Genomic DNA, 22,996 nt, shown 5'->3' with positions numbered 1-22,996 from the left:
GTGTATCAAGGCCAGGGCTACAATTTTAGATGTCTGTCATATTTCAACAGACTACCAAAAAACAAAAATTTGAAAACAACACATTTAATAGTAACCCATCCACATTATATGTATCTTTAAAGCCTTATGAGGGGTAGATGGAGCCCAGTCGCATTAACGAAGGCTGTCATTTCTCAATGCTCCCTAGTGCTAGGCTTTTACTCCTACTGATAAGTTGATCGGACCATCAGCCAACCGATGTGAGGCTGGATTCATGTACTCTGGTCCTGTCTCACTTTTAAAGCTTATTGGTCAGGAATCTGGACCAAAGTGAAGAACATAAACAATTATGGCTTTCAAATAAACGTTTTTTACACTTATTTATAACTTATCTGTGGAAGGACCAGATACAGTGTGTTGAAGTCAAAGTGGCAAAGTTTTGCATTTTTAGGCACTGTAAGATGGCAATGATAAATGGGGTTACCAGAGTGGTATAAATAACCTCCTACAAAGAGACAATCTACAAACTGCAAGGTCCGCTGCAAATTTGTAAATACGTCTGGGAAAGCTTACTGACCTATGGTTATCGTCCTACTCTAATACCCAAAGTAGGTGCACTCATGTTACTCACAGAAACTGCAATATGTTTGAATTTGGCTTTTGGTACACAGCGGCTTCTGCCCCTTTCTCCACCTCTTGCAGTATTATAAAAGCAACGTACACAGCATATGATATCAGCTCCATGGCTTCTCAAAGTGCTTCTTTCCTCTGTGTCGAACATCCAATTATTTGCAGTAGTCATTGGTAAATGCTTTTCCCCAAAGCAGTTCTTGCTTTGTTTTTTCCTTGAGATTTCCTGTATTGTGGTTGGAGGAATCCATAGTCAAACATGTTTCCTCTTCGAAGGTTCAGACACAAATGAATCACTTTTTTCTCCATATGTTTGTTTGAAATTTCAGATATCGTAAAATACCTGGTGATCAATGCACAGGTGGCATCAACCCAAGCAGAGAAGAGAAGAATCTGAAAGGGAAATGCACCAGTGATCTTCTGCAGCCCAAGGCCATGGTAACTAATGTGCAGTCCCAGGTCACTGCTCATAACACTCCGCATATGCCTTGACATGTACTTATGCTGCACAAAGGATATTAGATAGCTTGCAGGCCAAGACTCGAGTTCTGAATGTTTAGGAAAAACCTTTGATTTGTCTCATGGGCACTGGGTTGCAGCAGCCTTTATACATTTATTTATAGTGCACCTGATCAGTACTTGTGCATGTTGCGTGATTTCCATCACTTGTTACTTCTATGAATTTATTTTACCCTTGACTACTGCCAGGGTCTGATAATGGTTTTGATTGGCTGTTCCTCATTTTGGTTTTAATTCCCTGAACCTGAACTGTGACGAGGAGACTTCAACGGGCACAGAATGCTGCTGCGCTGCCCGCATGATCTTTGCACTATCTAAAAACTGCCATGCCGCTGACCTCCTCAGACGGCTCCATTGGTTACCTATAGAAGGGTCCGCAAATTCTAACCGATCTTTGCTTGGTGTACACCCCGGCTCGGGCCCTGCGCTCATCAGACCTACAACTGGCCTATGTCCCGCAAGTCCAGAGCCGGGGGGCGCTGATACTGGACCCCACCCTCTGGAATACCATCCCTCCTGCTGCCTGCGGAGTGCAGGACCACTGGGTGTTCAGGAAGCTGATCAAGACATGGCTTTTTTCCCAATCTCTAGTCTACTCCTTCTCTGCCCTACTCCATTCATGCTTAGCGCTGGGACACCCTGATGCGGGGGCAGCCATGCGCTCTACAGATACTGATAGCATAACCTAATGTTTGTTATTGACTGGGTCTGCGAGCACTCAACACTCTCTTCTCTTTTGCTTCTGCGAGTGCCTGCAGTTGCTCGTTATTGCCCATTCCTTCTTTTGCTTTACATTACATGTTGCCGCTGTCACTTTTGATTACTGGTGCCTGCTATTCCCTTCTTTGTATTAATCCTTTATTTTCCGCTGTTCAAGGTTTCCCAGTATAACAATATCCCAGTCATCCTGGCCGTGGTCGCTGTGGTGCTGGTCGCAGTCATTGCTGCTGTCCTGATCGTGAAGAAGTATGTCTGTGGTGGCAGGTGAGGCATAAGGGAGGAGACGAATTGAAGGGAGGGCATAGGTGGAGACTGGGAGAGTTGTGTGTTACAAGACATGGAGGAATGTGAGTCACAATTATTAAGGTCAAGATATTGGCCCTTACACTATTAGCGCCTCGCCTTTTCCATGCCTCAGTGTGCATGTCACTTGAAGAACCCCAGCACTGTTTCTTTTGGCTTTGAATATTCTCTGTTCCATGATAATAAAATCTGGAATCGCTTTGCTTAAACATTGTACTATTCTCTTTTCTGGAGCACTGGACAAATACCAATGTGACTGTTGGGTCGTGGGTTCATGGCAGAGTGACCTTGTGCTGCCCTTTTCCTGATTTTACTGGCCTGACTCATGCATGTGTTTTCCAGCTTTCTTCCTTGTGTACATCCCCCCCCCTCCAAATATCTACCCTCATCCGCGCTCCGTGTTGTCCTTTACTTCTTGGTCTGCCTGCAGATTCATGTTTGCCCCACCACCCTCTGCATTGCTCTGTCCCTCCTGCGCTGCTTTTCCCCATCTGATCCATGTTGCTTACAACCACCCATACATCCCCAATTGCTTCCACCTACCCTCTACTCCCTGTTGCTTGACAATTTCCATTCCTTAGTTGTGCCAAATCTCTATATATATTTTTCTAAGTTTCCGACAGCTGCTATTTGGTGCTGAGCCTCTACACAATGCAAAAAAGCTCCTTTGCTCTAACAAATATTCATTTCTTTTTATTTTTAATTAATAGATTCAAGTGACTTCTGCCATCTTGGATCGGTAATTAAAAAACAAGAGAGAAAATTGTACCTGCTTCATTATGCTGGCACGTGCTTGCATGATGATGAATGTGCGAGATGTCATGTCATCACTCGTGTGCACCAGCACAATGTTTCAGGCTGCTTTTTCTCTGCATCAGTCTCTTTTTATCATTTATTTTCGCTGCACAGCAGCAGCAAAAAGCCTTTGCAAAGTCAGTAGGTCAAAAAGGAAACACCTTTCTGATGGACACTTCAAACCATTGATTCCTCTCTGTAGAATACATACACACAATCTATGCTGGTTCCTGCAACCCCTAAACTGGTTGTGATGCCACTGGCGCCCGAGGATGATCCAGTGCTGACGTCCATGTTGGATCCCAAACCAACATCTGCTCAAATCCTACCGATGTTGCACTATGAGATTAAAAAGCGGCACCCGCTGTCTTCCACCATAATCCTTTATAGCATCACATCAATCAGCAGGGGCTCCATTATCTTTTTTGGCTCTCATTCTAATCATGTGTCAGAGCAGGATGCATCCTAGAATATTGATCATGATGATGATGGTGTTGGTGAGGAGTATAGCGAGTGTGCTTTATTCCTTCTTTGAGACGGAGATTGACTCGCCACATGTGCCACCAACAGAAGAGCAACGGAGAACAGCCGAACTAAAAGAATCCCAGCTGACCTCCATTGAGACTTATACAAATATTTGACAGAAATTCCAAGGCCTTGGTCAGCAACATCTGAGCCCTTACTTCCATTTACTGATTACCTTACCGATACCTTGATGGGTATCTATTTGGTTAAAACCATGGTCTTCCCTGTCTCTTAGACGGCAGGTATCCTTGTGTCCTAGACCGGTACTTGGTGATCTGTACTTTCTCATCAAGAAATCTTCTCCGAGAGCCTTCATGTACAGGCCTTGACTAGTAAGGTGGACACTAACTTGTTTCCAATCAATCCTCCAAATCTAAATTCCAAAGGTTAGATTCCTTTTTCAAACACATTTTTTCCTCTGCCAGTTTGGCACTGTGATCCATAGTCTGACTATTATGCCGCTACAAACTTTCCCTTTGGGGCATGGCTTGCAAGATACTGCCATAATTCCCAGAGGACCTTCGACTTAAACGATACATGATAGACAGGATGCAGCCAAGCATTTTATTCAAGCCTGTCTGGATGTATTTATTTGCAAAGTTTTATATAGCGCTGGCTAGACCCGGAGGTATCAGAGCGCTTTATATGAGGATCAGCAAGTTACAGGATACATAGTTATATCAGTTGAATCAGCGAGTTACAGGTTACATAGTTGCAACCGTTTGAATCAAAGAATCACAGAGGGAGGGGGAGTGAAGGAGACACGAACGGGGAGAAGAGGAAAACCATGTCAGATGACCGGCTGGGAAGGTGATGGCCAAGGGGCCAGGCTCCTCTATAGCTGCATAGGACAGCTCCATAGGGCATCGGCCAAGGTTACTCGGTCTCCGCGGTAGGTACAAACAGATTTGGTATCCGTCCTGGGGGCGTCTTCATTGTTTCATCGAAGTGGGAGAGAATGAGAAACATAACGGGAAGACGAGGAAAAACAATGTTTGATGACCAGCTGGGTAGGTGACGGCCAAGGGGCCAGACTCCTCTATAGCTGCATAGGACAGCTCCACTGGGCATCCGCCAAGGTTGCTCAGGCTCCGTGGTAAGTACAAACAGTTTTGTAATTTACATCAGTTGAATCAGCGAGTTACGGTTTACATAGTTACATCAGTTTGAATAAAAGGATCAAAAGAGGGAGGAGGAGGGAGAGGGAAGGAGACACAAACGGGGAGACGAGGAAAAGAATGTCAGAAGACCAGCTGTGTAGGTGACGGCCAAAATAGGTGCTGGAGAATAGTTACACGAGTTACAAAAGCATAGCATAAACATAGGATGGAGGGGGTAAGAAATACAACGGGGAGACGAGGAAAAACAGTGTCCGACGTCCGGTTGGGTAGGTGACGGCTGAGGGGTGAACCCAAGCCAAACTCCTCTTTAGTTGCATAGAGCAGCTCCACCGGTCATTGGCCCAAGGTTGCTCGGGCACCGCAGTACATACAGAAGGTTCTATATTCTGCCTGGGGGCATCGTTGAAAAGTTCCATCATGAGCGCCGGTCACGGCGCGGCTCTTGCCTGAACTTGATAGGTGGCATCTGAAGTGCCATTCTCGGAGCCAGTGGAGTCTCGCAGTCCGAGATTACCTGCTGGGGCTTCGCTGGACATCTCCCACCCGTGGGAGTCGGCTCTCGTCACACCCAGGGTACCCCCGGATGCAGTGGGAGCTACCTGAGGCTTCAGATTGCGTTCAGTGTGCCACGCACCTATCCCCCCCGCTTCAACGCCCTTCTGTCAGAGTCCGCCCAAGACTATATGGCTGAAAAGGGATGGGGATTAACAATAAGCATCTAGTAGTAGTGCCTGTAATTGAAGACCCCTGGAGGTAATAATGTTACACAGCGGCCATCTTAAGGTCAGGCAGTGGGTATGTGCTCCCGTGTATCACTGATCCTGAGTCTTCATTCCCAACTGTCCACGACAAACCAGGTAGCCGTAATTCAGTTCTCCGTACCCTCAAGGGACTACAGGAAAGCCTCCTGCACTCCTGTGTGAAGGGATGTGTCCGCCATTTTTGGGTCAGGCGGGCCGAGATATTTGCATTCTTCCTTTACTGTGGCCCAGTTGTAGAATCCCCTGCGTTCTGTAGGAATATACCCAGCGCCGGTGAGTCCAGGGGGGCCCAGAAACCAACTCACTTCTTCGGGGACATATTTGATTCAACAGCCCACTCCCTCTCGGCTCCCCCGTTACCTTTCACTGGCTCTGAGGGCCTCACAGTGGGCAGCTCCCTCTAGCCAGTGTAGGATGATGTTTCAGCTGTGGCTCACACTCTGCCTTTTGCCCGAAGCTGCACTCTGCTAAAGTGCCGGATCGGCCCTGCTTCATGATCCTGCACAGCAAGATGGCAGCTGCTGCGACGTCGGGGTTGAAGGTACACCACCTAGATTGGGTCACTGGCTCCATGCTTAAGCCGCCACGCCTTACATACATTGCATTCACCCAGACCGCAAGTACGCTCAAAACGTTTCATCCCTTCTAATCTCTTATACTCTACATAGCAGGTAGAAAGACACAATTCTGGTGTAGTCCGGCAAAGTCTCACCATGGGAGCAAAATCAGTTGTGCGATGGAGCGCTCAACAGGAGATACAGGTGTTGGACCAAAACCACTGTTTACACGGCTAATATACCACGCTAGATCATATCATGGAAAGTAAAGCAATCCCCTCCGTCTTACACGGCCACCATTTTAGAGTCAGGACTGCTTTGCCTAAGCAGTTGGTACTAGAGTTGTCCTCCACAGGTATGCCTGAATCAGGCCCCCTGGTTTCTTCAACCATATACAGGCTTTGCCTAATTGATATGCTCTTTGATATGTCTCGCCTCCTAGAAGAGAAGGCAGACTTTAATATGAAATGCTTTTAAGACAGTAGATCCGTAGCACATTTCTTGGGGCTGTTGACCTCCGCTATACAATTTGCACACTAATTCAGAAATTTAGGGGCAACGCCAGAGGGCTGTCATATAGGCTGAGAATGCCTTCCCAGCCAGTGGTGCAATAGACAATCTAGTTCTTTCAGGGACACAGAACTGGAAAGCATTGTACAGACCAGTAGGGTCATGTATATTTTTCATAAAGGATATGCCCTACTTTTTTCCATCCTTACCACCAAGTATTCCTCTCACAACAGATGGGGTTTCAGCAGACCATTTGTCTATCCTGCTGTAGGAGGAATCCCTATTGCTCTACAAGGCTGTTCTAGAGACTCTCTGAAAGGCAGGATTTATTTCCTCTTCAGAGGTAAGACTGGGGGCCTCAGGCCGATCCTTGACCTTCGACATCTGAAAGTCTTCTGGTGAAAGGGTCAATTCAAAATGCTTGCAATGGGCCAGATCCTATATTCTGTGGCCCGGTGGGAAAATGGATCCTTGGATGACGTATATTTCCATACCCATGACCTTCAGTCCCTGTGGAGTTCCCACGGTTTAAGGTGAGCCAGGATCATTGTTAATTTGCCATGCTCCCCTTCGGCCTCACTAGAGTCCCTTGGTTGTTAAAAGAAGACATGGCTATAATCTCTCCCCATCTTCAGAGGTCTGGAGTTCCCTATATTCCCATACCCCAATGACTGACTGCTGAAGGGGAGCTTGCTGCAGTCATTCGTGGACCACCTACAACAGAGGAACTTTTGACATCTTGGGTTTCACCATAAACATGCTGAAGTCCCATCTAATTTATTTGCAGATCATTTAGGGCATTTCTGGACATGGTGGGTCTCAGGGCTTTTCCTCTGCAACAGTGAGTCCAGAACATTCAGGTTATGAGCCTGATATTGCAGACTCTATCCTGGATAACGGCAAGTGTTGCTCCTAAGCTTCTTGGTCTCTTATCTGTGTATTCACCTTGTCAACAATACAGGTTGGCACATGGGACCCCTGTAGTGGAACCAGAACTTCCAACAGGCCCAGCATAAAGGCCGCCTTTCTGACACCATCCAGGTCTCGAAACAGATAGCTCGAGATATGCAATGTTGGCTCACTGACTAGAATTTGTCAAGCATCATGTCCCGCTCCCTCCGTTACTCAGCGCTGACAGTAGTGAAAGAGCTGCTGGAGCTGCAGGCCATTCATTGATTAAGCCCTGAAGCCTTCCTGCCATATATCATGGGGATGTGGGTGCAGGATATCATGGAAAACATCCCCACCATGTTGTACTGCAATAAGCAGAAAGGCTTGGGGTCCGGAGTCCTGCACCAGGAGGCTTTCCGTCTCTGGAGGTGGCTTGAGCATCAGACCAACCTTGTTGCCAACCACCTGTCAGACTTCTTGAATAACAGAGTGCATGAACTGAGCTGACATCTGGCACATCACGAGTGGCCTGAGCATCCTTTGGTGGAGGGTGTCTTCCACCCTTTTGGCCTTTCTACATTTACTGGACCAACCATCCTTGTTCAAATCATTTGTGATGAGATTTATTAAAGGTTTAATGCACAAGCAGTTTGTGATGCCGCAGTGGGACCTATACTTGGTCTTGGCATTCCTTATGTGGACACCCTTCAAGCCTATGCATAATTGCTTGCAATGTTTCCTGACGCTGAAGACTATGTTCCTCAATGCAATTAGATCAGCTCTTTGTGTGAGTGAACTGCAGGCACTGTTGATCCACCCAACATACACCACGTATTTCTGTTCAAACTGGTCCTGAGGATTTAGGCAGCCTTCTTTCAAAGTGACTCCTTTCCACATTGGGCAATCAATTACTTTAGCAGCGTTATTTGCTCTACCACACCCTTTGAAAGAGGAGAGGCTTCATCAGTTGAACCCCAGAGGTCTTTAAACTTTAGGTTCATCATAGCAAAGACCATTGAGTGGATCATCAACGTTGTGTGGGATTTTCGGAGGCAAAGGAGGTGAAGGCTGTGGAGAAGAGGACCCTGTCTGCGTGGATAGTTCTGTGCATTGAAATCTGCTATACAGTGGCAGCCTCTGGAAAGTTTGAGAGCCATTTGCACCAGGCATGAGGCCACTATTCTAGCAATGGTACTGGGAGTGCCTGTCCTTGACATCTGCTCAGCTGCATCCGTGCATGCATTCACGAAGCACTACTTCCTTGACAGCCTAGTCTAGCAAGAAGGACAATTAGCCTGTGTAATTCTAAATGACCTTTTGGTCTGAGCCCACTTCCCAGACCATCCATCTTGGATAGGTGCAGCTTTGGTATCTATTCTAAATTCCACAGGTGCATGACCAGCGTAGCCAAGTGGATGCAAAATAAATTCCTCAAACTCAACACTGACAAACTGAGGTCCTCTTCGGGAGCAACACTTCCCCATTGGACGACTCCTGGTGGCCTACAGAACTGGGCCCCTTGCCCACTCCCACTGATCACGCTAGAAGCATCTGTATCTTACTCGACAACATGTTCACCATGAAGAAGCAGCTAAACACTGTCTTCTCAGCCTGCTTCCTCACCCTCTGCATGCTCTGGAAAATATTCAAATGGCTCCCCATCAGCACCAGATGTAGGTCATTCAAGCCCTCATCACTAGCCGCCTTGACTACGGAAACTTCCTCCGCATGGGCATCACTTCACATCTACTGAGCAGACTGCAAACCATCCAAAAAGCTACAGCCAGGCTCAACCTCAACCTCCTGATAAGAGGCCACATCATCCCCACCTCAGGGCACTCCACTGGCTCCCCGTCCAGAAAAGGTTGCAGGTCTAACTGCTGACCCACGCGTATAAGGCCCTGCACAACAAAGGACAAGCCTACCTTAACCACATACTGCACTAATACCAATTCGGCAGACAGCTACACACAGTCTTCCTCTCCCTCGCCCACATTCACTGCTTCCAAAAAAGCCTCCCACTCCAACTCCTGACTGCACCCACCCTTCAAAAGATCAGAGATGGCTTAAAAACCTGGATATTTGCCTGACCACTCCCAGTAGCAGCTCCCCACCAGCGTCTGTATACCCTTGCAGGTGATAAGCAGCGCTCTACAAATCGATGATTGATTGATTAATTAATTGATTGATTGAAGAATACGGGGTTAGAAGTTTCCTTCAGAAGAACAAGTTTCTTATAAAACTCTTTATGTTGGATACTCTATCCAACTACAGATTCTTCACTACCCTCCCGCCTCCCCCTTCCATGGAGTGGTTCCTTTTTAACATCGAACATATCCCAAGTTAGTATTCAGCACAGTGTAGCCAACAATTGTTTGCACTTGGCATTTGACGTTGTGGAAAATGAAAAGACAAGAAATGAACATCAGTGTACAGGGTTGGAACTTTTACACGGCTCCTCTGCATTACTTCTGGGGCTGTGAGAATCCAATGTGTAACAGCACGCCACCTAGCGGCTAATGGAAACACTACTAAATAATTCTGATTTTCCAGTCTGGCACTTGGGAGCTATTCTAAGATGAGGATTCTGTCATTGAACAGAGTATCTATCAGGAAGACTGTTACAAAGCGTACTAACTTGTTCAGTGGCTTTGACAATGGATGCAGCAACAGTCATTTGAGCAGGTCGTTTGATAATGCAGAAGACCGAGTGAATGGATTTCAAATTATATTTCCAGGCCACGCTCGCTTTTTTGCCAAACCTCCTTTATCGAATGCTTTCCTCATCACCGTTGAGGATTTGTGTTGCTTAATTACAAAGTCCCTTCCTAAAATACTGTAACAAGTCTGCTCTTTGTTGTCAGGAATTTCCATGTCTTCAAACCCGTCATAGTGAGGGTGGTGTGGTTAAAACTACATGGAGTTGCCAGTTAATTAAACTCAATCTAGATGAAGTTTTTGGCTGGGCCAACATATGGTAGTCCAGTGAGTGTAATCCTTCTCCTGGATGTCCATTGTTTCCCAGCTGCCTCACTCTTAGTACTTGCAACTACTATTAAAGGGCACCTTACACCATGTGCTGATCAGACTTTGACGATCGCTTGCACCAGTACAGCATCTTTCAACAGTCAAACAAGCCAGGGCATTCATTATTCTTCACTGTTTGGAGGTCAAGATGGTACATCTACTCTTTACACACGTAAAGTGAGGGATTGAGGGATTTCCCACTTCCACACAGCTGTTGCAATGCTATCCGTGCACTGTGCCGCCATAGAGGCCACCTCAATATTTTTACTAGGCATTACATTGTGATAATACATTCCCTCCTTTAATGTAGTCTGAATTATGCATAATTTACGTGTTTGTCTATTTTTGATGTACAAAATATTCAACACACTTCTCTTGTCTTTTAATGGCTAGTTTAAGTCCCCTATGTCTACAGATCACCCCCAAATACATTAAAAAACAATCTCTGAGACTGGAGTCTGGCTCTGATACCATTTGGCACGGTAAAGGAGTCTTACTGTTGGCAATGATGTCTTTACTTTAAAAGCACCTCTGTTCTCTTTATCTCAAATCATTTGCTGTTCGAGTTTAGATACAACTTGTTTCTTTGACCACAAGGCGTTGTTTGTTTTGATTTACAGCATAACATTGCAGTATTCAGTTTGCAACTAGCTGCACACATTATAAAGAAGTTGGTAATAGTAAATGTACTGTTGAATTTGACATGTTTTTGTTTTAATGCACAAATGTATTTGGGTGTCATATCCTCAACAAATCCCTCCTACACGTTTGCTCTGTCCCTGTCAAGTATTGGGAATTAAGAGTTTTAATTTGAAACTAGTAAGCGCCCATGATACAAGATTTTAACTGGTTCTAGATTAGAGACTTCTTTTTGTTTTTGCACATCCATTGCGTTTTATAAACCCAGCGTCTTAAAGTTTATATTAAATATAAAGGAAAAGGTGTTATGCTGAAATATATTTCTTAGGCATTTTTGTTGGACAGGGGTTTTAGCTGGCAACGTTGTTTTGTGATATTGACCGTACTACAAAGTTTAGCACATCTCATTATTATATGTTGATCAGTTTACTAACTTTACAGGGCAGCTTCTTTGCCAGGTCTGGGTTAGAAACCAAGACCCCTGTTAAATAAATTGTTATTGTCTATTGAGCTGAGTGAGTACAATGGCTGCAATCGTATCATGATGTAAATAGTTCCAAATTGTGCATTTTACAGTATCTGTATCCAAATACTTGTGTTAAATATATTCCTTTGGCTTTATGAGCAGTTGGAGTGGGCAGCTTGTCAAATAACTAATATTTCACTTGATCATCGGCCCTCTGCACCAAATGGATGTGAGCTTTAGAACTTTGTGTGTAATGGATATACAACCTGCACCACAGACTGTTTTTGTTCTGGAGGCAAAGTAACGTAGTTATCCAGTATTGGGGTATCTTTCATAGATTCACATGTCTGAATCATTCCCGGTCGTCAAGATGGGAGTCCCATAGTAACATATTCAAGCTGTGCTTTAAAAGCTTCATAGGCTATAATGGCCTTAGTAGCCTATGTATGTCCTTTTCAAAAAAAGGACCTAATGTTGGTACCTAGCCAATCAGCTGCCAGCACCCTCTAGAACACTCTCAGAAGAGGCAAGTTCTCTCAGATTTTCACCCCACGTCGTGTGGAAGGGGGTCTCCCCGAGTGCTACTCAGTTTTTCGTCAACTTTCTCAAATCTTGGCATTATGTCAGACAAAAAAGGCCTTTTCTGCCCATGTAAGGCCTGCGCCAAGAAAAGAGTCCATTTGAATGAACCAGATTAAGAATGTATTTACTGCCTTTATCCAAGGCATGCGGTGAGAGAAAGTCAAGATCTGCTGCACCATTTCAACTAAAACCCTCAACTAGAGAGAGGGAAGGTTGTTATTGTGGCTTCAGACCACTAAACACAAGTCGCCTTCTTCGGATGAGGAAGGTGAGAGAGCCTCTACATCCCATAAGAAGGGTAGATCGAAGGATGGTTCCTCAGGTGAAGATAGGAAACATCAAAAGCCTTTCCAGGACTCCAAGGCTTCTAAAAAAGAGAAGGGGCTAAACAATCCTCTGAGCCGGTGTTATCTGTACCTTCTACGCATTCCAGGAAGGAATGAGATCGTCTTAAAGCTTCCTCTTCGGATCTTGTGGAGAGGAAATCTCTCACAAAATCATTGTCCACGATGCTCTCTCACTCGTCGACAACATTCAGTATTATGTTAACAAAAAGTAGGTAGTAGTATTCCCTTTGAAAGGATTGGTGGTGGACTAACTTTTTTTTTTTTTCACAACAGATTTTATTGAATAATCAAGCAAGGCAATGAGTGTGGTACCCCACAGTCAGGAGAAACCACCAAGCATTTAAAGACATTACATAGAGCAGGATCGGAATCTGAATTAAACATACTTCAAATCGCATTTATTCAAAACTACTCCCCACCCCTTCCCTTCCCCAACGCCCAACCACCCTCAACCAATCCCACCCCACAGTCCCTCCCTAACCCTGTGCACATGCGAAGAGGGAACAGCATTAAGTGTGTATAGAGTGGTCGGTCTGGCGCCAGACACAAGCCCACGCAATGGGGGAGGCCTAGGGTTCTTCCTCTGGGTCAACTGGGGGGTCCAGTGGCAAATCCCTATACTCGGCCCATCTTTTCCATATCCTAAAGTGTTTGCGGGGGCACCCTCGTGCTTCAAAGATCGGGCGCTCCAGGCCCATACAAAAGTCTAATCCAGCCTTCCACACACACAGAGGAGGAGCCCGTTCGTCCTTCCAAGCCCGTGCCAGATCTCTCTTGGATAGTACCAACCCCAACAGCAGTAGGTGGCGCTTATAGCTATTCCCTCCCACCCCCTCGAGAATATGAAGCAAACCTAACCGATGGGTGCGGGGCAGGTCCCATCCTAGCACTTCAGACAAGCAACACCACACACCTCTCCAAAAGCCAGCAATTCTAGGACACAGCCACAGTGTATGGAGCAGCGAGCCTACCTCCACACCACAACGCAAGCATTCCGGTGATTCAATCAGTCCAGCTTTCCAGAGGCGCTCACGCGTAAAATAGGCCCTGTGGAGGATTTTAAATTGGATGAACCTGAGCCTCATCGCGATGGCAGTCCCTCGCGGGGATTCCAGGGCCTCCCGCCAATCGTCCTCGTCCAGGGGACCGACATCTGCCTCCCAGGCCGTCCGCAGGGGAAGAAGGTCGGAGGCGCAGTGGGTGACCATCGTTTGGTATATTCGGGACACTTTTTTGTCTCCGAGCTCCCCCATGAACAGCTTCGCTTCAATAGGGCTAAATTCGGGGAGCGATTCCAAGTCGGCAATGTACGGTGTGAGCGCATGCCGCAGCTGCAGATAACGGAAAAACTGAGTCCGCGGCAAGTGGAACTCCTCACTAAGGTCCTGGAACGGCTTAAGAGCGGCTCCAGACAGCACATCACCCAGCGACGAGATCCCGATCGCGTCCCAGCCACCGAAACCCGGCAAGGAGGCCAGCGCAGGCAGTCTGCCATTACGCCACAGCGGCGTTTCCGCAGTCAGCTTACCCCACCAGCCCATGCGTCGCAACGCCTGACGCCAAACAAGGAAGACCGTCTTCGTGACACTGGGCAAGCCCCGTCGCAGCCGGGCAGAGTAGAGGAGCGTGCCGCAGAGGCCCAAGCAATATCCACCCCTCTTACTGTGGGCTTCAAAGCCTCCCACACCACGACCGCGTCGATATCCTCAACAAGGTTCTCCCGCCAGTAATGATCAATGGCCTCCCGGAGGTGCTTAACATAGCTAGGTTGCTGAAGATGCCACGAGGACATCCTCCATCGAAAGGGCTGGCGTTTCTTAATAAGTTCTATGTCGATCGAAACTGGGGAATGATCAGACAGCCCCCTAGGCAAAATCTCCACCGCGCGCACTCTGCACATGCACACCCGGGGAACAAACAAGTAGTCCAAGCGAGAAAAGGTACCATGCACAGCAGACACAAACGTATATTCACGTGAAGTAGGGTGCATATGTCGCCAAGCACCAGCCCAGTCCATCACACATCGCTCGCAGCCTAGTAGAGGGAGGGGAGGGGGGGAGAGAGGGGGGGTCAGCCCGCCCGGCCCCCGGCGCCCCCTGCGGTCCATACAAACATCCATCACCTCGTTCCAGTCTCCCCCAACCACCGCCAGGGACTCCGGGATATCCCCCCATACCTGGAAAAGCCTCTCAGCTAGGGCCCATTGCAGGGGGGGGGGGCATAGACACTCCCAAGGACCACGGGCTCCGTACCCACCCTGCCCCTGACAAACAAATAACGGCCCTGCGGGTCAGCCCACGTCTTCTCGTGTACGTATGTCACCCTACAATGGATTAGCACAGCCACCCCTCTGGACCCCCTGGTAAAGCCAGCATGGTACACCTGTTGATAGCCCAATCGCTGCAGGCTGAGTGCCTTCGACCCCATCATATGTGTCTCCTGAAGCAGAAGCACATCGGCAGCGGCCCTCTTCCCCCAGCGCAAGACCGCCCCACGTTTCACTTTGTCCAACATCCCCCTTACATTCCACCTGACTACTCGTAGGGACTCCACCGGGAGTCTGCGTGCAGTATCAGCCATAGTCAGACGGAGTCCACCAGGAAGGCGCCTTGTGTCCACACCACCCACCACTCAACAACATCCGCATCCTCATAGAAAGCATGTGCATCTCCCCCTTACCACCCCAACGCCCAGAAACTGCAGGGACCGCAACTGCCAGTCCCCTTACAACTGCCCATTCCCCCAACCCCCCTCCCCTACACCTCACAGAACCATGAAGCATCTGTCGCGGCATGGGCGATCCCAAGCCCAAAACAGAGGGCCCAGGACCTACCATGCCAATGGATCCCAACCCCCTTAGGCCCATCCTTACAACTCCCCCCCCCCCAAAACAATCTCCTACAAAGGTAGGAGAGGGACAGCCCCCAATCGGCTGTACCCGAGCCTGTATCCACCACCCCACTCAACTCAACGAACATAGTTTCGAGAAGATATCGAGGCATCAAGAAGGCGTCCAATTCGCCGGGCCACCGCCCCCACTCCACTCATCCCCGGTAGCCATACTGCCCAGCCAGGAGCACAGAGTACCTGAAAGTAGCAATGTCACTTCCCGGACAGGTCAGAGTCTTCGGTTCTGTGGCCTCCCTGCGCACCAGAGGCAGAGGCCGAACGCTTCCGCGATCTAGATCTCCGGTGTCTCTTACTCTTGGTCGGGTGATCTCCGCGCTCCGGTGAGGAACCCCTCGAGGACCCCGGATTCAATCCCGGCTGGGCATGTGGCCGGAGCGCCACCGTTTCATCCGTCCAACGAAACAAATCCTCCGGAGTATCAAAAAACAATGTCTTGGACTGGAAAATCACTCTCAGACGAGCAGGGTACAGCAGGGAGTATTGGAGACCCAGACCACGGAGCTTCGCCTTAGCATTCATGAAGGATTGTCGTCTCTGCTGCACGATTTTGGTATAGTCGGGGAACACCATGATCTTGTGGTTTTCATAGAGGATGGCATCCTTGGACCTTGCTTCCCTCAGGATAACGTCGCGGTCGTGGTAGTTCAATAGCCGAGCGATCACCGCCCTGGGCCTGCCTCCGGCAGCCTCTGGGTCAAGGCGCGATGTGCGCGCTCAATGATGAAGCATGAGGACAGGCTCTCCGGAGGCATCCAGCTCAGCAGCCACTGGGTAAGGAACTGTTCCATGTTCCCCTTCTCACAGCGTTCCGGAAAACCAACAAATCGGAGGTTGTTGCGCCGGGCGCGACCTTCGGCATCCTCAGCCCGAAGCGCCAGATTCTTCTGCACCGATTCCACCACCGCCAGTCGTTTCTTCAAGGACCCCACATCATCCTCCACTACAGAGATTCTGGATTCCGCCTCAGTAATCCGCGCCACCGCATTCCGCAGGTCTTGGCGGATCAGGGTAACATCTGCGCCCACTGCGCCGATTTTAGCGTCCAGCATATCCCTAGATTGGGTGATGGCGGCCATGAGCGCGGTATTATCCGGGGGGGGCGGTTGATGCTGACCCCCACCCGGCGGGCCCGGACCCCCAGTTGGCCCTGTGAATTTGTCTATGGTCGGTTGCTTGGTTTGGCTGCCGCCTCCACCTCGGGTCATGATCGTCACCTGCCCACGGGCCACCAACAATCAACACCGGCGTGGCCAAAGGGGGGTCTCCCACGTCCTTCGTCTAACCCAGTGGGGACTCCTCCAGCCGAGCACGCCCCACCACCAGAAGCGGGCAGCCGGACTCTCCTCTCCCGTCAAAGTCCAGGTAAGGCAGGGCAGGCCCCTGGAATCACCCCCACACCACTCGTGGCCCTCAAGGCTATCGAACGGGCTCGTCCACCTTCTGCGCACCCGTGGGCCTACCGTCACTGCCAGCGGTGTCCGGGGGTCCAGGAGGGGGCATCCACGACTAGCCGCCCGCCGCAGGGTCCGCCGACTGGCATACTGCCGTGTATTGGACCTCAAGTGTAGAGAGGCAGCAGCCAGGCGTCCTCCAAGCTCGGGAGCGGCAACTGCTCACAGCCCACCTCGGGTGGGAGTCGCGAAAATTGAGGCCCCGGCTCCGCCGGTCCCGCTAGGCCCCAGCAGCCTGTGGGGCGAGCCTCGCCCCCCTAATGTAGTAGCGCCGTAGCCGGGTCCCCGGGGGGGACCGATTCCGCCCCCACCTGTCTCGCCGGGTCCAGTTAGCTCAGGGAAGGCGGCGAGGCAGCCGCGCCACTCGGGTGTCTCCCGGACGGGGAGCGCCAAAATTTAGGTCCCGGCTTCAGCCACGCGTCAGGCCGCACTCTGCGTCCAACCTCCCCGCAGCGGCCAAGGCGCCAAAGTCTCTGTTGGCTGCACTGGAAGATGTCCGGTGCTCTCTGCAGCAATCGCCTCGCTCTGGGAGTGTGGTAGAGGCTCGGGGACCGGATAAATGGACGGATAGATCTCGGGCAAGCGGGAGCTCTAGAAAGCTGCGACCGCCATTGCCGCTCTCGTCGACTCGGTGGACTAACTTTTAATCGCTATAAACTTTGGGATTTAGTGGTATTGGCACATTTTAGAGAAAACATTTTTAGGCGAACTTAGGTGTCTCTCAAAAACGGAACTCATTTCAACAATTTTGGTTGTTTCTATAAACCTTTTTCAGTATCCTTTCTGGTGATCCTTTCGGGCTTTTGCCTTCTTTCATGCCCTTGCGTAACAACTGATCTTCTGATCTCCTTTTCTTATCTTTGGAATCTATAGGGACAAAAATGAATGTCTCCTTAGCGACCTTTTCCGAAGGCTTACATATTTCAAGTAGATATGAAATGTTTTAGAAAAATGTTTTTTTTTGTATTATCAATCCAAAAATGATTGAACTCGCAAATATGAAACTGAATGGTTAGGATGTTTGACCTAGACTAACCGACCAACATGACAGAATAAGATTGTACCATGTAGAGTACATTTATTTATGTTCAGGTGTCTTTTTTTTATAGATTGTTGATTTGGTATTGATTCTCTGAACACACTTCTCTTACCCGGTAATTACAAATGTAGTATATATCTTGTATTACAGCCTTGACAAAGTCCAAGGGGAGATGAAACATTTTTTGGCAGTTTTGTTTTGGGATGTATCATCAAAGAAAAAGAATGACATCTTTGAAGAAAATCCAGTGATGTGGACTCTGCTTTTTGAGTAGAACTTAAGAATTTGGATAATTTGCCATTGTCAAATAACCAGTGCATGAACATTGGCTTGTCACATATCAAGCTATTAAATTGTCTTATACATAATTTTGGAATGTCTTGATAAATATAAGGATGTGCTGAATATTTCTTTAAATTGTTATAAATGACATTCAGTATTACGTCGACGATGCCGTTGTCGACGGCAACAGTGACAACGACAGTAATCTGTGCTCCAATACAGTCTACTAGAGTCCCCGTGTCGACGACGAGGGCTCCATCATCGTCAAAGACCGATGACTAAGTTACCCTCGGCGAAGATCCCGGTGACGACCGACTTGTCGTTTAGTGCCCGTTCAACGACGATTGCTTTTCCGTTGATGACGACGCCGTCAATGAGGACACCATCGACCATGATACAGTCGACAATGGAATTTTCTTTTCCTGTTGTGTCTGCACTGTTGACGCCACAGTTGATGAGGATTACTCAAGTTACCAGAGTGACCAAGACTTTCTTACGGCCAGCCATGCAAGAATTTAGTAAGGTTTCGCCCTTACTTCCATCGCATCTGCTGGAGGGCTGTGTAGAAAATGACGATGATAATGGTCTTTATGGTGTGGCTCACAGCCCATCTGAGCTTCACGTAAAGAGTCAGGATGAGGAGGATGGGAACTACTGCGACGAGTCGCAGGGGTATATGTCCATGTCACAATTACCAGTCCTATGGTATTTAGCCAGAGCGGCACCCCAGGGACCACCATCTGCCACCATCACTGATACAGGATCTACAGGCTATGTTGGTGGATTACCAGCAGCGGTTCCTTCCGCAACAGGATTAACCAGACAAGCCGGTACCTCCACTAGGTCCTCCAGGTATGCCAACCGCCAAGCACACCTGTGACTGTTCCTGACCCCAACCGATCCTGGAGCACCGGATGCCTCCTCTTCGGTTTAGGATGGTGAGCTGCCGGATCCAATCTCTGCTCCTGATCCTTGGGACGATTATGTTATGCCAACTCTCTCCCCTCCTCCACATCTCTATTCAGATTCCCCTCCAGAGGATATTGGAGGGTTTCATAACCTAATGCAGAAGGCAGCCAACAGGTTTCATCTGCCTATTAGGGTCAAACTTCAAGGAAGGCACAAGGAAACTCATACGCTCCCTACCAATTGTTGATTACATATGGCAGCAATGCATCAAAATAATGAAGACTCCAGCATCCATACCACCAGTGCTACCCTGTATTGAGAAGTGCCAGTGGACTCTCAATCTTGCGTCATTGGACACCCCAAGCCGGACTCGGTCATTTCTCAAGCGTCACAAAGACGTTCTGAAAACCCTGCTACCCCGATAACCACTCCTCCTGATCAGGGTGTAGGATGGACATTTTAGGGAAAAGTTTCTCTTCTATGGCAGCAGTGACAAGGCAGAAAATGCGTTGGCCACTATTGGCCGCTATGACGCCATATGTGGTCAGACATGGCAGGTTTAAAAGACCTTATACCTGAGGACACTGGTGCAATCGATGGTCCTCTCCAGACTGGACTACTGCAATTCTCTTCTTACTGGCCTCCCCAAATCCCACCTGTCCCCCCTTAAATCTGTCCTCCACTCAGCAACCCGTTTCATTTGTGGGGCCAAAAGAAGCGACCACATCACACCGTTGTTATCCACCCTTTGCTGGCTTCCAATCGAGGCTAGAGCTATCTACAAGACTGCCTGTATCACCCACAAAGCCTTGCACTCCTCCTCTCCTCGCTACTTGTCGAATAAACTGAAACTGTCTGGAGGCTCTAGACCATCTCGTAATGCGGAAAATCTACTGCTTGAACCCCCCACTTTCAAGAAGGAAAGATCGTTGGCCCAATCCTTTTCAGGCAACGCAGTGAGAATCTGGAACTCACTTCCGCCTCGGCTCCGGACCACCTCCTCCTCCTCCCCCTCCTCCCAGGCCTTCAAAATGGACCTCAAAGTTCTCCTCCTCCAAAGACACCTCCAAATCTAATTCACGCCCTCTCTATCATCGGAAGGAAGACCTCCCATTATTGAAAATTCCATTGTCCATGACTATGGAAGTGCCTTCCCAGTGTGTTCTGGCAGTTTGTGTTTTTTATTTTTTATTTAATTGTTTTTATTGTTGCATTAACGTTCCAATTACATACATGTAGTCAGTATATGCTTAGTTATACAGTGCATTTGTCCAGTGGCATGTGCATAAATTTCAAACGTTGCAATTTTCTTTTTGATCTTCCTTTTCCTTCTCTTTAATAAAACTTATTCCAACCCCCCCCCCTCCCTTAGCACTTACAGATCACACATTTTCTTCTCTTTCTGGTAATGTTTCCTGTCCTTAAATCACTGTGAATACCTTAACTGTCATCACTCCTCCCCCTTCATCGTGTATGCAGCGTATCATGATAGAAGGTTCCGCATCCTGGCCTGCAAGTATATCAGTAGTGCCTCACCGTGATCAAAACAAATGTGTTGTGGGAGACTTAACCCGGGTATTTATTTATTTATTTTATTTTCAAAGTTTTATATAGCGCGAACAAGATCTTCACAGATATCAGAGCGCTTTACATAGAGGGGTACATGAGGGAACATAGTCAAACAATAAATCACTAGATCATACAGTACAAATAGGTGGCTACAAAGCCCATCACGAGAGTAATAAGACAGCTCATACAAATAAGTAAATGGGTCAAGCATGTAGTACAGATCGGTGCAGGGTGTTAACAGAGTTCGAGATAGTAGATCAAGTGTATTTAGCCATGAGGATAGCTTTTACTTCCTTTTTAAATAGTGTAGTGGAGGAGATAAGCCTGGTTTCGGGAGGGAGTGAGTTCCAAATCCTAGGCGCCAATCCTGAGAAGGAGCGCTTGTATGTTTTTTCCTTCCTGAATCTTCGAGGTTTCAGCAGAAGATTGTTTGTGCCTCTCGTGTTTCTAATTCCCCCAGAGATTGTCAGTTTCTGAGCGAGGTAGCCGGGTGAGTTTAGGTGTACCGCCTTGTGTGTCATGCAGGCGATTTTCAGATGTATTCTGGCTTCAAAAGGTAGCCAGTTCAGGGATTTCACGTCGGGGGTAATATGGGAGTGCTTTTTTGACCCAGTGATGAGTCTCGCTGCAGCATTCAGAGAAGCTCTTAGTGGTGCGGTAGTAGTTAGGGGGAGTCCGCAGAGGGCGGTGCTGCCGTATTCAATACGTGGGATGACTAGCGCTTGTACTGCTGTTTGGAAGTCTTTGGCTGGGAGGTAGGGTTTAAGTTTCCTCAGAGTATTGATCTGGAAGTTCGCTCCCTTTGTTGCCTTGCTGATATGTTGCTGCATGTTGAGGTTGGTGTCAAGTGTTATGCCTAAGGATTTTGCTGAATCCACTATGGTCGGTTGGACATTGAGTGCTGTTAGGTGCTTAAGCCATGTTTGTGTGGTAGATATTTTCGTGGGAGGTGAGATCAGAAGGAACTCAGTTTTCATAGCGTTGAGTTTGAGGTGGTTATCAGCCAGCCAAGATTGGGTGCTTCTGATCGTTGAGTTCAGACGCAAGATGTCTTTGGGGGATTGTAGCTTGAGATATAGCTGAGTGTCATCGGCGTACATGTGAAAGTTTACGTTGGATGCATGTAGCAAGGAGGTGAGAGGTTCCATGACTAGGTTGAACAAAGTTGGGGATAGAGAGGATCCTTGGGGGACGCCTAGCGTTACAGGTATTGGCGAGGACATCAGGTTGTTGCTCTTGAATTTCTGCGACCTGTTGTGAAGAAAGGAAGTGAACCACTTGAGAACAGTTCCAGATAAACCCATTCTTGTGTTTAGTAGTTCTAGTAGATTCTCATGTTTAACGGTGTTGAATGCTGAAGAGAGATCTAGAAGGATGAGGAGGCAGGTGTCGTTTTGGTCTAGCATTTGAAGTGCGTCGTCAATTATGTGAGTCATGGCAGTTTCTGTGCTGTGTCCTGCTCGGAAGCCTGACTGGTGGGTGTTGAGGAGATCAAATTGCTCAATGTGTTTAGTCAATTGTAGTTGTGCGCATTTTTCCAACAGTTTGGCGAGAGTAGGAATATTGGTGATGGGACGGTAATTGTTGAGATCAGAGGGGTCGGCTGTAGGTTTTTTTAGTAGAGGTGTGACCTGACCAACTTTGAGGGAGTCAGGTATGCTTCCTTGTTGGAGAGAGCTGTTGATAATTTTAGTCCAGAGAGGGAGAAGCAAAGGGGTAAAGTCTTTTACTGCGGAGGCAGGGAGGGGGTCCGTGAGGTGATTGGAAGGTTTCAGGGTGCTGAGCAGTTTGCCAATTTCTTCTTCCGAGTATGTGCCGAAGGTTGACCATGTAGCATTGTTTTTTGGTTCAGTGGGTGCTAGGCATTGGGGTTTGGAGTAGAGGCTTGCGTCCATGAGGAGATCGCTTTTTATTTTGTCAGTTTTTTGGATAAAGAAAGCAGCGAAGTCTTCACAGGAGGGTGCCTCATGCCCAGTGTTGAGCGGTTGGGGTTGTTCCTTGGATTGTGTTCTGATTAGCTCAAACAGTTTTCTTGGGCGGTTTTTTGCTTGGTCGAGTTGGAGGCTGAAGAAGTCTGATTTTGAGCGTTTTATTTTCCTGAAGTAGGCGTTTCTCTTTTTCTTCAGCTCTTTTAGGTGCATTGCAGAGGGAGCTGATCTCCAGGTACGCTCTGCCATTCGCATGTCTCGTCTATCCTCATTGAGACTCCCGTCGTACCATGGTTTGGAGATTTTAGTAGAGACTCTTTTCAGCTCCATAGGAGCAGCCTCATTGATTATAGAGGTCATAGCGTTGAGGTAGTGGTCAGTCAGAGTTTGTACGTCTGTAGCGCCTGTCGGTGGCAGTAGGAGGTTGCAACTGTTGGGGGCAAAGAGCCTGGGTTGAGCTTTTTCGAGTCTCTTTTCCAGACTTTGGGCTTGGAGAGTTGAGCCGGGTTAACTTTGACTTTTTCATTGATAAAAAA

General features: G+C 48.1%; 1 protein-coding gene across 1 annotated transcript in view; it reads left to right on the top strand.

Moving 5' to 3' along the window:
- The window catches only part of SORT1 (sortilin 1), a 666,378-nt gene that overhangs the window by 591,587 nt on the left and 51,795 nt on the right, over positions 1-22,996 (top strand). The window contains exons 17-18 of the mRNA XM_078644756.1: positions 939-1,047; positions 2,006-2,112. Of these exons, the coding sequence (XP_078500882.1) occupies positions 939-1,047; positions 2,006-2,112 (216 nt within the window). The remainder of the gene's footprint in view (positions 1-938; positions 1,048-2,005; positions 2,113-22,996) is intronic.

The sequence above is a fragment of the Lissotriton helveticus genome, chromosome 5_1, assembly GCF_964261635.1.
Source record: "Lissotriton helveticus chromosome 5_1, aLisHel1.1, whole genome shotgun sequence".
NCBI classification, from domain to species: domain Eukaryota; kingdom Metazoa; phylum Chordata; class Amphibia; order Caudata; family Salamandridae; genus Lissotriton; species Lissotriton helveticus.
Note: the sequence above shows the minus strand (reverse complement) of the source record. Positions and strands in the feature narration are given on the sequence as shown.